This window comes from Podarcis tiliguerta (genome assembly GCF_965153285.1).
Source record: "Podarcis tiliguerta genome assembly, chromosome: 5".
In the NCBI taxonomy this organism is placed as follows: domain Eukaryota; kingdom Metazoa; phylum Chordata; class Lepidosauria; order Squamata; family Lacertidae; genus Podarcis; species Podarcis tiliguerta.
The window spans coordinates 8,759,391-8,773,824 of NC_139538.1; the positions used below are offsets into that span (position 1 = coordinate 8,759,391).

At 45.2% G+C, this 14,434-nt stretch overlaps 1 protein-coding gene across 1 annotated transcript in view; it reads left to right on the top strand.

The window, feature by feature from the left end:
- KNG1 (kininogen 1) overlaps positions 1 to 9,745 on the top strand; it is a 33,626-nt gene extending 23,881 nt beyond the window's left edge. Inside the window, exons 6-11 of the mRNA XM_083442237.1 lie at positions 2,653 to 2,734; positions 3,679 to 3,845; positions 5,852 to 5,959; positions 6,400 to 6,489; positions 7,935 to 7,979; positions 8,463 to 9,745. Of these exons, the coding sequence (XP_083298363.1) occupies positions 2,653 to 2,734; positions 3,679 to 3,845; positions 5,852 to 5,959; positions 6,400 to 6,489; positions 7,935 to 7,979; positions 8,463 to 8,999 (1,029 nt within the window). The 3' untranslated portion in view covers positions 9,000 to 9,745. The remainder of the gene's footprint in view (positions 1 to 2,652; positions 2,735 to 3,678; positions 3,846 to 5,851; positions 5,960 to 6,399; positions 6,490 to 7,934; positions 7,980 to 8,462) is intronic.
- Positions 9,746 to 14,434: the final 4,689 nt, after the last annotated feature.

Genomic DNA, 14,434 nt, shown 5'->3' on the forward strand with positions numbered 1-14,434 from the left:
ACTCAATTCAGCTGGTATTTCTTTTATTAATTAATTTATTGTTTTATTTATTATTATTTTTATACCGCTCTTTATCTGTATATCTCTGTGAAGTTCACAACATTTAAAGGCGAACTTACCAAGTTAGCACTTTCCAAAGCAATACACGCACCAAAGCACAGTCGTATACTGAAATTAACACTTCTCCGAATTTTGCAAAGCAATTCTAGAGTCAAGTGATATATAAAAAAAATGCAGTGCTTTTTCCCTTTAAAAAAAAAAATGTTTAGGGGTAGTCTCATTTTGACTCGAGAAAATCATTCTTTTATAGTTCAAATCGGGAAAAATCAATACAGGAAATGGAGAAAAGTACAAAGATTCACAAAATGTTTCAGGGTATGCGTACCCTTGCGTCTCCCCTCCCCAGAAAAAAGCACTGCAAAAATGCATATACTAGGGGATATAAATGTATGTATGATGTATTTGTGAAAATAGCATACAAAAGCACATTACACATGGGGAAATTGCTTTGCAGAAATGTGTATATTAGGAGACATTCTTTGCAAAAATGTGCACACAGGAAGAAATTAGCAGTAAGATGCTCTTAAATTTTCATGAGAATGTAAACATTTTTTTAAAAAAATAATTCAATACTGTTTCCACCTGCAAAAGTTTCAGGGTGGACATACTGTTTTGTTTCTAATCCATACATGTCCCATAGCTTCTTGCTGAAGTCCTGTATCTTTTCAGACCACAAGTGTTCTGGTCCCGTCCCCCGTCCTCCGGTTTTGTTGTGCTATGCTGCAAATATTGCCCCTCCAAACTGCAATATTGCACTAACGTTAGGCTAGCATCTCTGAACAAGTAATAAAGCAGAATGATGTGTGGATGCTTCGGTATAAATCCACCTTTAACGCATTATTATTGTGTCAATGACATGCTGCAAAACGCACCTGCAAAAACACCAGTCTGGTGGGATCCCGGGGCTGCAACAACATCATAGCAAAAGTGGGAACTAAAGTCCTGTCTAGCTCCTAGACGGTAGCTTCCTCCGGGGATATTTGGCTGGGCAGCCAAAAGCACTTCAGGAAACAGCAGTCTAATTCATTCTGTTTCTCCTCTTGGCCAAGAGAGCTGTGCTGGAAGAGTTGCCAAAAGAAATAAAAAGATTAAGACAGCAACCAATTTAACTCCAGGCAAATATTTCCATAAAAAGGAAGTTGTTAAACGATCCTCTAAAGCATATATATATCTGCAATGCAGTTCAGAGGAGGGATGTTTCGAGTGGATATATATATATATATATATATATATATATATATATATATATATATATTCCAGCCAGGAATTTACTAGCTACTGCATTGTTAGAGAAGTCTCAGAGTTAGAAAGACCAGCTGATTTGCTTGTTCTTGCTCTGCGATTCTGCCTCCTACTTCCCCCATCAGTGGTCCAGGCCAGATTACAGGGGATCGGGGGAATGTGGATCAGGAACATTGTTTGGAGACCCTGTAAAGGAGGCGTGGGAACTCCAGCTCACCAGACTACAACCCCCATCATCCCTGTCCATCAGCCAGGATGGCTGCAGCTCATGGAAGCTGGAGTCTGACAACTGCTGGAGGTTCCCAGGTTCCCCACTGCTGGGGTAGATGAGAAAGGGGAATGGATAGGAAGAGCTGTTAGCCATGAGAGCTAATTGTAACCCTAACCCCTATCATAACGAAAGCATGGTACTGTTCTCGCTCCCTCGCCCCAACAGCTATGGCTATTGCCTACCCAACTTTCTTAAGGAACCGCCCAGCTGAACCTAAGCCTCAAGGGAAGCAATGGACACAAAAAGAGCCCTGAAACAGAAAAAAGGTCATGAGAGGGTAGGAGAGGGTATATTAATTGCAATCCATCCCTCCAGTGTGAGTCGAACATACACTGAGCAGATCTTAAAGTCCCATCCTTGGCAGAAAAATGAAATGAGGTGCCTCTGCTCAGCTTCTAAACTATGGGTTACTATTTGACTACAAGAACTCAAGGGACGCGGGTGGCGCTGTGGGTTAAACCACAGAGCCTAGGACTTGCCGATCAAAAGGTCGGCGGTTCGAATCCCCGCAACGGGGTGAGCTCCCATTGCTCGGTCCCTGCTCCTGCCAACCTAGCAGTTTGAAAGCACGTCAAAGTGCAAGTAGATACATAGGTACCACTCCGGTGGGAAGGTAAACGGCGTTTCCGTGTGCTGCTCTGGTTCGCCAGAAGCGACTTAGTCATGCTGGCCACATGACCCGGAAGTTGGACGCCAGCTCCCTCGGCAAATAAAGCAAGATGAGCGCCACAACCCCAGAGTCAGCCACAACTTGACCTAATGGTCAGGGGTCTCTTTACCTTTACCTTTACTGTTTCAGACACTGCAAATTTGGGAGGGTGAACTGAATCGAATTTCTCTTCCATCCCTGCTGCCCTATGAATATTAAAAAAGGAATGGGAATGGGGAGGGAGGTGTGGTATGTCCTTAACATCTGGGGATTCCCTTTCTCCTTTTCCAATTCAACCAAGAGGACCACATCAGGACATCAAAAAGAAGAGCAAAGCTCGAGATGTAGCGGCCAACATACAGCATTTGCTTTTATTTTGGGGGTTTAATGACCACCTTGTCGTCTTTTTGCTTTCTGTCCCCCTCTCCAGCGCATAGCTAGTTGTGTAGTTGATGCCGTTGTGGACTTGAAAGGGAAGCTTGTGCATGCTGATCAGAAGTGCATCCTTCGAGGTTTGTAACGGCGGTATTATAAAATTTGGGGGGGGGGTGAAATTAGTATTCATCATCTCTACGTGGGGGCAAAAAAGGTAGGGCACTTTTTGGCTCTGTTTGGGCCACAGTGCTGTGTCACACGGGACCTGGCATTAATTCCTATGGGCCAAAGAGACAAGTGAGGAACAGACCGGATGACAGAGCGCAGGCTCCGCTTATTTAGGACAATGCGGAGATGGGAGATCAAAGCGTAGCCTCTTCGATGTAGCTATGGCAGCAGCGCCCATGCCCACTGTCAGAGGACTGCCATCGGGACTGGAGAGGGAGACAGGGGAATACAGGGAGCCTCCGACGCTTCTGAGGAGCAGCCACTCGTCAAGCGGTGGGGAAAGCCACACCTCCAGTAGAATGGAGGGCGAAGGGGATAGCCAGGCGAGGGGAGGGCTCGAAGATGCTACTGAGAGCCCCAGCGCCTCACCTAGTCCGGCTGGCCAGCAGACAGACACGCCGTTTCCGTCGCAGACGGGTGAAACGTAAGCAGGGGAGGCGGCGATTTGGGGTGTTTAAGTTCTTATGTTGGGGGAGAAACTGGAAGGGGCCACTCCCGGAATCTGCAAGCAACTAGGACGGACATGAACATTGTGTTTCTGCACTGTATATAGTTTGCACCAAATAAAACCTGTGAAAGACAGTTCTGATTCCTGACTGGTTACTTGCGAGCAACCACCACCTGCGCCTGACACCCACATAGGCCTTCTATAGCTTCCTCTGGGCTTCCTCAGCAAACCCCGCTGAAATTAGGCTTGAAAGAAGCATTCTGTTGCAACCAATAGAATGTGCTCGTGGCATGTGCTCAGTCACAATGCATGCGTGGTGCCCGCAGCGAGGTCTCCATTTTGAAAATTATTTGATTTTGATGAAATCTAAAGTGGTTTTAATTAGTTTTGTTCGTTTACTTACAGAAAAGGAAAAGTTTTCTGGCGCGGTTTGTCCTGGTTGCCCTCAACGTATTCCAACAGACAGCCCAGAACTGAAGGAGCCACTGGCAGTTACCCTGGAGAAATACAACTCGCAATGTGGTGGCAATTTCTATTACAAAATTGAAAACATTACAGAAGCTTCAAGCCAGGTCTGAACTCTGTTGCTACCGTTATATTTCAATATAATGTTTTAAGAAAATTGACTCAAATTGGGATGAACTGTTCAGTCTGTCTCGAGAGACAATGGGAGGTGCCTCAGGGGGTGAAGTCAAACTGCTGGGGAATCACAGCGCCTGCTGCGGCTGCGGAGACTGGTCACTCGTAACCACTGCCCCCTGTGTTGTTTCTGCTGTGTTATCAGCACCAAATTGGCAGTGTCTATGGAGGCCCTAGGCTGCCCAAAGACCCCACCTCTCAATTCCCAATACCCCCTTCTCAGCCTCGCTGGTGTGGTCTAAAGGAAAGCAGAGCAATCCATTTGGCACCAGCTTGGCTGCAGGAGTTGCCAGAAGGAGGCATACAAGACACCATCCAAACACCTTAGGGACTCCACTCTGGATTTGTGTAGGGTTTACTCCATGGGTAGGCAAACTAAGGCCCGGGGGCCAGATCTGGCCCAATCACTTTCTAAATCTGGTCCACGGACGGTCCAGGAATCAGTGTGTTTTTACATGAGTAGAATGTGTCCTTTTATTTAAGATGCATCTCTGGGTTATTTGTGGGGCATAGGAATTAGTTCATTTCCCCCCAAAATATAGTCCTGCGCCCCCCCCCCCCAAGGTCTGAGGGACAGTGGACCAGCCCCCTGCTGAAAAAGTTTGCTGACCCCTGGTTTTCTTCTCCCAAATATATTCTGCAAGGCAGAGGAGCTTTAGAGTCAGAGTTTTCCTACTAGAAGGGCTACCTTCCCAGGTTGATGAGCCCCACCTGTCCCTTATGGGAACACAGAAAGCTGCCTTTTACTGAATCAGGCCTACGATTCATCAGCTCAGTGGTGTCCACACTGGCTGGCAGTGGCTCCCCAGGGTTTAAGGCAAGTGACAATCTGAGTCCTACCTGGAGATGTCAGGGATGAAAACTGGGACCTTCTGCATGCAACAGGCAACCCATCACACTGAGCTGCAGCCCTTCCCCAAAACTCAGACTTTCCCATACTGGGAGTCAGACCTGGGCCACTTCGGTGAAAACTGTGGGAAAGTTCAGGGATGCAGGAGAGGATATATTGTTTGATTATATCCTTTCCAACTTGTGTTAACAAGTTCTACAATTTAGCAGAGAAACTTTTCCCCTTTTTTAAACTTGCACAGCGGATGTGTTTGCTCAGGCTCACTAAAGCCTCTAAAATACGTTTTCCTTTTTGGTAATTCCCCATTTAGTCCCTCGTAAAAAGATAGACACGGCGCAGTCTTCTATAAAAGTATAAAAAGAGTTTACTCACACATTCTGTTCACAATTGGATCCCAGAAGGCAGACTTAAGTTAGAAAAGTAATATACATCTGGAAACTATCCCATAAGGAGACATCTCCTTTGTCCTCTCTTGGCTGCAAGCAGCAAATGCATTCCTTGGAGGCCAGATCTTCTGCTCCATGCAAGCTGCAAGCCTTCAGCTGCAAGTCTTCAGCTGCAAGCCAAGAGAGCATCTTAGGCTAAGCAGATGTTGCTTCTTCGACAAATGTGGTCAGAGAGAGAGAGAGATGGCTGACCAAGTGAGGTCACACCCACCTCTAGTCACATACAAAAGAAGTATGTCGCAGCCACGGAGAAACAGGAAGTTCCGACTGGCTGGTCCAGACACCCCTTTTTATGTACACTCTAGGGATGTTGTACTTGATGCTCTTGTGTTTCACATCCCACAAAAATCAGGATTCCCAACTGCTAGACCACATGAGAATATATGCATTAAGCCAGATGGGATAGTAATTTTCATGCAAGACATGCCCCTACTGTGCAAAAGCCCTGACTTGGGTTTGGAGGCTGCGCTTGAACTGCATGAAGGCTTCACTTCCAACATGAGCTGTGTGCCATCTCAACGCTATCCTGCCAACATCCACGCTGTTTTTAAACATAACAATACTAAGCATTCACAGTGTTCTCTACAACATCCATTCCCCTTTACTCGTGCTTTTCCTGGTCATCTTTCTCCTTAAATTTCAGGTTGTCGCTGGAATAATGTACCGTGTTCACTTTCAAATTAAGGAGACAAATTGCTCTAAGGACATTGTCCCGAAATTGAATGATGATTGTCAGACTACAGAAGACAGTGTAAGTTACTGGGAGAGGTTCTAAGATGAATATTTTATTTCAATCCACTAAATAAATCTTAAATTTGGATGTGGGTGGGAATATTGCAGATCCATGTGGTTATTTGTATTCTTACCTTTTGAGAAGTCCATTCCTGATTCACTTTGATTTAAACTTCTTTAGTTTCCTGAATGCTAGGTAATATTTAATTCAGTTAAGATTTGTTGCCTTAATTTGTGTTTGGTTTTGGCCTTAATAAATTTTATTTTATTCCTCTTCACATAAAAACCCAGCACAACTGTTTATAAACAAAAAGGGGTTTTTTTAAAAAAAAATACAGATAAGAAAATGCCACAAGCTTTCACAATAGCATTCCCAGCTATAATAATTTGCCAGGGTTTGTATTTCATGATAACCTTTGACTATGGATGTGCCATTGCTCTGTCTTGTTTTGGCTGCAGAAACTGTTATACTGCTATGCATCTATTTACGAGAGACCCTGGACGTCAGAAATCCAGCCCAAATTGAAATGTGGTGAGGAACCTCAGGAGGTATGAAAATCCATATTGTTACAAAACCACCCCCACTCTGCCAAGCGGTAGCAAAAGTCCAGGGGGTTCCAGACACTCACCCACGGTCTGTGTTCCTTTGGAAAATTGAGACACAGCAGGGACTGTCATAGCTTTAAGAAATATGGTTTATTCACTTATTTACAGCTTCTGTTTGCACGGAAGGAGTCCAGATCTTGCTGCATGGTCATTTCAAGAGGGGCTTGTTCCCCATAGCAGTGCAGCCTTGGAGTCTAAGGCATCTGTCCCAGCCAGCCTTCAGCCTGCCTGCCCAAGATGGATCCCAGTCTTTCTTCTCCCCCTTCTTCCCAGTACACTTTGCTAGAGACTCTCTTTTCCTGTCACCTCACATCTAGTTATCCTGGCAGCCTTCTGTCTGCCCAGGCCCAAGATTCCTCTTAGATGGGCCATCAACCCATTTTGTCATATGAATACCTCTATCCCAGGTGATAAGAGTTTTAAGATGAGGCACTGCTGTTTTTAATATTGAATTTTAAATTGCTGTAACCTCTCCTTAGAGGAAGAGCAGGTACGAAATTGAAATAATAACGAGCCAGATAAACTTGGAACAGTCTTGTCCAGTGATATCTAGAAGGCATCTGGTTGGAGTACAACTCTCGTCATTGCAGACCACTGATGTTGCTGATGGGAGTTGGGAGTCCAACAATATCCAAAGGACATCAAAGTGCAGAAAACTGGCTTGAAGGTTTGGTGTGGTTTGGTACAGACTGGAGAGAGACAAGGACCCACTTCCCATGCTAGTTCTTCTAGTCTTTAGAGCTCCAGTGAGAGCCAGTGTGGTGTAGTGGTTAAGAGTGGTGGACTTGTAATCTGGTGAACCGGGTTCGCGTCTCCGCTCCTCCACAGGCAGCTGCTGGGTGACCTTGGGCCAGTCACACTTCTCTGAAGTCTCTCAGCCCCACTCACCTCACAGAGTGTTTGTTGTGGGGGAAGAGGAAGGGAAAGGAGAATGTTAGCCTCTTTGAGATTCCTTCAGGTAGTGATAAAGCGGGATATCAAATCCAAACTCTTCTTCTTCTTCTTCTTCTTCTTCTTCTTCTTCTTCTTCTTCTTCTTCTTCGTTTTCTTCTTCTTCTTCCAGTCAAGATGTTGATTGCATTTGGCCTATAAGACTTAATGCTCTTAGCCCAATGTACAGTGGTACCTCGGGTTACAGGCACTTCATGTTACATACGCTTCAGGTTACAAGACTCCACTAACCCAGAAATAGTACCTCGGGTTAAGAACTTTGCTTCTGGATGAGAATAGAAATCGCGTGGCAGCGACAGCAGGAGGCCCCATTAGCTAAAGTGGTGCTTCAGGTTAAGAACAGTTTCAGGTTAAGAATGAACCTCTGGAACGAATTAAGTACGTAACCAGAGGTACCGCTGTATCTGAGAGACTTGCTTTTCTGTGTGCCATTGTAGGAAACAGAAGAAAGCCAGCCCTTGAAGAAACCGCTCATGATGCAGGTAAAGGCAACACAATAATGGGGGGGGGGGTGTTATGCTTTAGCAGTTTTGGAGCCGCCCCTAGAGTCTTATCACTCTGGGCACATCTGTTGCTGCAACCTCATAATTTTAATAGTCATCATGACTTCTCCCATAGAATACTTGGATTTGCAGTTTAGTGAGGATTCTATTAGAAATCCTGAACTTCCCCTCATAGAACTGCAGCTCAGTAGATCCCTGTCTGGGCTGAGGGAATGACTTTTAAACCAGTTTTAAGCCTGAAGTGGAGCTATGCCCTCAAAGATCAGAACAACTTCCAGAAAGTTCATTATTGGGGCTTGGGGGGTGGGGTCCTGGATTCAGCATGGTCCGAGTTTCCAATTTACATTTCACCATATTTTAAGAGTTAAGTCTAATTCTCGTCTGTTATTGCGCAATCTTGACTTCCGGGATGTGTTGGTCTGTTTTAAGCACCTAATTAAATCCATTGTGGTGGCTTTTCAGCTTATGAGGAGACCTCCAGGTTACACCCCATTCCGAAGCGCTGGTCTAGCCCTCATCACAGGAACAAGCGGAGGTGAACCAAGTGGGGCTTGTAACCTAGGCTTTGGCAGCAATCATGGCCACAGCCACAAACATGGCCACAGCCACAAATATGTCCTTAAAAAGCCCAAAAGCAAGCCGAAAAACAAGTCTTCTGAAGAATCTGATGAAGACAAAACTACACTTACACCAGCTGCTGAAATCCCAGAACGGCTACCTACTTTAGACGTGCTTCAACAAGAGGGAGTTGAGACATCACAAGACATCAATGGACCTCCACCTTCTTTGTTTGAGCCTTTACCGGATCTGCCAGAACCACCAGCTCCTAAGTGTCCAGGGAAACCGTGGAAACCCATCATAGCCCTTCAGGAACCTAGTCGTGACTTCACACTCGAAGATCTTTTACCTCCCTCTGTGGACACCACTGAACCGATCGAAACAACAACAGCTCCCAACCCGTCAATCTCCCTCGATTTTGATCTCGCAGACGCTCTGTAACCAGTTTATTATTTCTTCAGAAAGTCGTGAAATCCCACAGCAGTTGAAGTGGGAAAGTGACTGGGATTTTAAGGCTGCGTGCAAACATAACACTGAAACAGGAGTTGCGGCAAATTGTTTCCCCACACGGCAAACCTGGCCTCGCCCTTTTGCAATACAATTGGCAGGTGTGCAACCCCGAAATTTAAACCTTGAGTCAGCAACCTTGCCTCTCACATGCTTTTTTCCCCCGAATTATTTATTTCAGCATTTGTCCTCTTCCTCCTTTTCTTACACTGGGACGAAAAAGCAAAATTTAAGAGTTACCAAAGTGTTCCAAGGACGTGGGGGTGGTAGGTTCAGTATATCACAGGCAACCTTCCAATCTGCAATGTATAGATGGCTCCTATAACAAACTCCCAGAACTAGTTGCCTCTGTACCAACCCCTGGAAAGAATCATTTGTTTGAACAGAATGTCCTAATTGCGCTTTTCGAGCAACCTCGCTACACCAATAGTGTTATGTTTGTCTGCAGCCTTGTTAGCCAGTAATTTTCTGAATGAATTCCAAGTATGATCTAGCGTATTGCACCTGATTACTTCCCACTCCCGCCCCGACTCAGTTGAAATCAGTAGAATGTTCCAGCATTGAAACAGTAAGGATGAAAGCAATGTAGCCTACTTACTCTAATGCAAAGTACATTTGGTGATTGAGCTGCGCTCTCTTCCCTGGCTATTGCAAATAATAAAGCAAGCATTGAAAAAGCACTCAAGTACTAAATATACTTTGTTGGCAACGAACCAGGAAGGTCTTTGAAGGCTTGGCCAGAGAAACTCAGTTTTCCCAAATGCCTCTGGGCCTCAAACTCAGAGTTAAAGCAAAATTTAAAAAGTGATAAACCTCGCTAAATTTAGGCACCCACTACTTCATGAACCACAGCAGCTGAAATCTTGAATTTTTCAAAAATAGGTTGGTTATGAAATCCAACATGACGACTCTCATTCCAGTCAATGTATGCATCATCATCTACTGATGATAAATTATTACTACTATTTATTAAATTTGTATACCGCCCTATACTCGCAGGTCTCAGGGTGGTTCACAAGAAAAAAATATCACAATATAAAAACACAGAATGCATAATCAAAACAAAAACAACTCAATAGTCATGTGGCACCGTGAAGCCCAGAATGCATCATAGGATACTGTCACCTGTTGTATCTGTCAGGAGTTCAGCCTACACTTGAGTAGGACCCTGGCAGAGACACATGCCCGACTGGCATATTCCTTCCCTCCTGGTCGATCGTTCGGGAGCTTCAAAAGCTTTCGTCTGCACGAACATCACAGTGACCGATGCCAACAGACACCAGCACACTTAGGGATCCGCAGAGTTTGCACATCATGCATAACAGACGTCAGCATTTTGGCTAATCCACTTTATTTACATATAAACAGACACAGAGCACTGCAACATGGGCCCCCCTCTCTCTAGCATCAGATAGCAAAGAGAAAGAGAACAAAGGACAATAGTCCCACTTCATGGAACACAGTAACACAAACATCCTGTCTCTGTCACTTCCCACTTTGTGGAGTCAAAACATATACTGTCATGTGAAAGAAAACAATCCCATGACTGCAATCATGGAGCAGGAATTCTAACAGTATCTGTTTGAAACTTTGCTTTCTTTCCCTTTCTTTCACTATACATCAGGGCTAAGGAACTTTTTTTTTTTTTAGTTTGAGGGCCACATTCCCTAGTGGATAACCTTTTGGGGGCCGCAGGCCAGGTGTGGGTGGGGTTGGAGGCAAGAGGGTGGGGCAACAGGTGTGACTCATACCCTTTGCAATATCAGAGGTTTATACACATACCTCTCCCCTTTCAGGAAAGCAAGGTTCATCATGATGTCACAGCCAGGCAAAAAAACTCAAGGAAAGCAGGAAATTCGGTTGGACTAGGGAGAGGTAAGGGTCATGGATTGTCTCAGGGCCTGATAGAGAGGCATGGAGGACTTTATTTGTCCTTTAGGGCTGGAGTTCCCCATTGCTACAGAGCAGGAATTTGAAGCTTGACTTTGGCTGGATCTAGACACATCAAAGACGCTTTTCAGTTAAATGCCCTGCAAACTTTGTATGAGAAATCGTGTTGGCAAAAACAGAACTCCACATCGCCATCTGGTGTCCCTGCGTTAGAATGCATAAACAACACATATAAAGCGCCTTTTCTTTGCCAATGTAGCCGAGTCCCTGGTCAAAGGCAATAAACTAATACTTGTATTTTGTAGGTGAGGAACACTGCAGCCAAGATATAAGAGACTGGCACAAAGCCAGCCACAGCTAGGCATGGACAAAAACTGTTGTTTCCAGTTTCTCTTTCGCAGTCTTAAATTCAGTTCTCCGCATTTCTGCAGCAATTTGCGATTGATTCGTTTTTAGAATCATAGAGTTGGAAGAGACCACAAGGGCCATCGAGTCCAACCCCCTGCCAAGCAGGAAACACCATCAGAGCACTCCTGACATATGGTTGTCAAGCCTCTGCTTAAAGACCTCCAAAGAAGGAGACTCCACCACACTCCTTGGCAGCAAATTCCACTGTCGAACAGCTCTTACTGTCAGGAAGTTCTTCCTAATGTTTAGGTGGAATCTTCTTTCTTGTAGTTTGGATCCATTGCTCCGTGTCCGCTTCTCTGGAGCAGCAGAAAACAACCTTTCTCCCTCCTCTATGTGACATCCTTTTATATATTTGAACATGGCTATCATATCACCCCTTAACCTCCACTTCTCCAGGCTAGACATGCCCAGCTCCCTTAGCCGTTCCTCATAAGGCATCGTTTCCAGGCCTTTGACCATTTTGGTTGCCCTCCTCTGGACACATTCCAGTTTCTCAGTGTCCTTCTTGAACTGTGGTGCCCAGAACTGGACACAGTACTCCAGGTGAGGTCTGACCAGAGCAGAATACAGTGGCACTATTACTTCCCTTGATCTAGATGCTATACTCCTATTGATGCAGCCCAGCATTGCATTGGCTTTTTTAGCTGCCGCGTCACACTGTTGGCTCATGTCAAGTTTGTGGTCAACCAAGACTCCTAGATCCTTTTCACATGTACTGCTCTCAAGCCAGGTGTCACCCATCTTGTATTTGTGCCTCTCAATGAAATCCCAATGAAAGCTCATCAGCATCTCAGTGCAAATTTCTCCTAACAAACACATTTCAAACACACACATTTTACGCACATGGTTTGGCTGGAGGACCACATCACAAAATTCAGAGAAGTGGAAATTTAGGAGGGCTAAGTTTCAGTTCATTCGTTCATTCAAGATGTGTGGAGTAGGAGGCAGCTTTTCCACCCTAAAATCGAATTTCACCTCCATTCCTAGCCATGGCAGACTCCCCCCCCCCTCTTTTTTTCCTTTTGGGAGCCAGAAACCCTTTGCCAATCAACTGCAAATCACCCAGACGTGTACATTTATTAATTTATTTACATTACTTATATCACTGCAATATTTTTTTTAAAGCCTGGCCTCCTGCCCCTCAATTTTCCAAAAGGGAGGCCAGCACATACACCCACCAACTCCTGAATCTACAAGTCCAAGAAAGGCCCTTGTCTGGCAGGATGTTTGAGAAATCCCAGTGAGAATTTATACCATGGGTAGGAAAACTAAGACCTGGGGGCCGGATCCGGCCCAATCGCCTTCTAAATTCAGCTCGGTCTGGGAATCAGCGTGTTTTTACATGAGTAGAATGTGTCCTTTTATTTAAAATGCATCTCTGGGCTATTTGTGGGGCATAGGAATTCATTCATTCCCCCCCCCCAAAAAAAATATATAGTCCGGCCCCCCACAAGGTCTGAGGGACAGTGGGCCAGCCCCCTGCTGAAAAAGTTTGCTGACCCCTGATTTATACCAGTGATAACCATCTTCTGTGTCAGCTATCTCCTCAAAAGGTGTCAAACCTGAAGCTGACCACCTATGCTGTGTTACATGAGAGAGAGAGAATATTAATCTTTATTTGCATCAGCCACTAGCCACAGCAATAAAATAAAATGTACTGTGTTACATTTGAGGAGGCCAGAAACCTGTTTGTAAGTAACTAGGTCAGCACAGGTAGATTTGAGCAACAGAGCTCCTTTTATTTTCAGTAATTCTACTTTGTGCTCTCAATTTCACACGAGGCACAAATAGTGTTAAATATTCTTGTGTGTGCAATCCAGCCAATGTTCCCCAGTGTTTGTTGCAGGAACATCTCATTTTCCCCAACATTCAGACTGCAAGAATAAATTGCTGGGGGGGAAATGTGCTGGATAGGCTTGGATGCGATGGAAATATTGTACGTTTTGAATGCTGGGTGGGTGGATATTTATTTATTTACTGCAAGGAGCTCAAGGTTCTCCTCTTCCCCGTTTCATCCTCACCACAACCCTGTGAGGTGAAGATTAAGCTAATTGATGGTGACAGGCCCAAGGTCACCCAGTAAGCTTCATGGCTGAGTGGGGATTCGAACTCTGGTCTCACAGGTCATAGTCCAATACTCTAACCATTATGCCACACTGGATAGTGGTGGGTGTTTTTGCAGTTGTTTTGGATTACAGTCATACCTCGGGTTGAAGTAGCTTCGGGATAAGTATTTTCGGGTTGTGCGCTGCAGCGACCCAGAAGTAACGGAGCGCATTACTTCCGGGTTTCGCCACTCGCGCATGCGCAGATGGTCAAAATGACGTCACGCGCATGCACAGAAGCGGCAAATCGCAACCTGAGCACGTGCAGATACACGGACGCGGGTTGCGCTTGCTTCTGGAAGCGAATGGGACTCCAGAATGGATCCCGTTCGCATCCAGAGGAACCACTGCATATTGTATGGAGGGATTTTTAAAATCTAGATTTGATAGATGGCACTTGTGCCCTCACTGTGATCTGAAATACAAATTCCTCTCTCTCTAGCATAATAATAATTTATTATTTAGACCCCGCCCATCTGGCTGGGTTTCCCCAGCCACTCTGGGCGGCTTCCAACTGAAAATTAAAAACAATACAGCATCAGACATTAAAAACTTCCCTAAACAGGGATGCCTTCAGTTGTCCTTTAAAAGTAAAATAGTTGTTTATTGCCTTGACATCCAGTGGGAGGGTGTTCCACAGGGCAGGTGCCACTACCAAGAAGGCCCTCTGCCTGGTTCCCTGTAGCTTCACTTCTCACAGGGAGGGAACCGCCAGAAGGCCCTCAGCGCTGGACCTCAGTGTCCGGGCAGAATGATGGGGTGGAGATGCTCCTTCAGGTATACTGGACCAAGGCCGTTTAGGGCTTTAAAGGTCAGCACCAACACTTTGAATTGTGCTCGGAAACGCATACCATTTTCTGATTTAGCCTTCTTCCTCCCAGCCCCACCTTCAGAGGCTATGCATTTTTCCAGCATAGTCATATTCTTCATTTATCTTATGCAGCAGCCTTCTCTGTTCTTTGG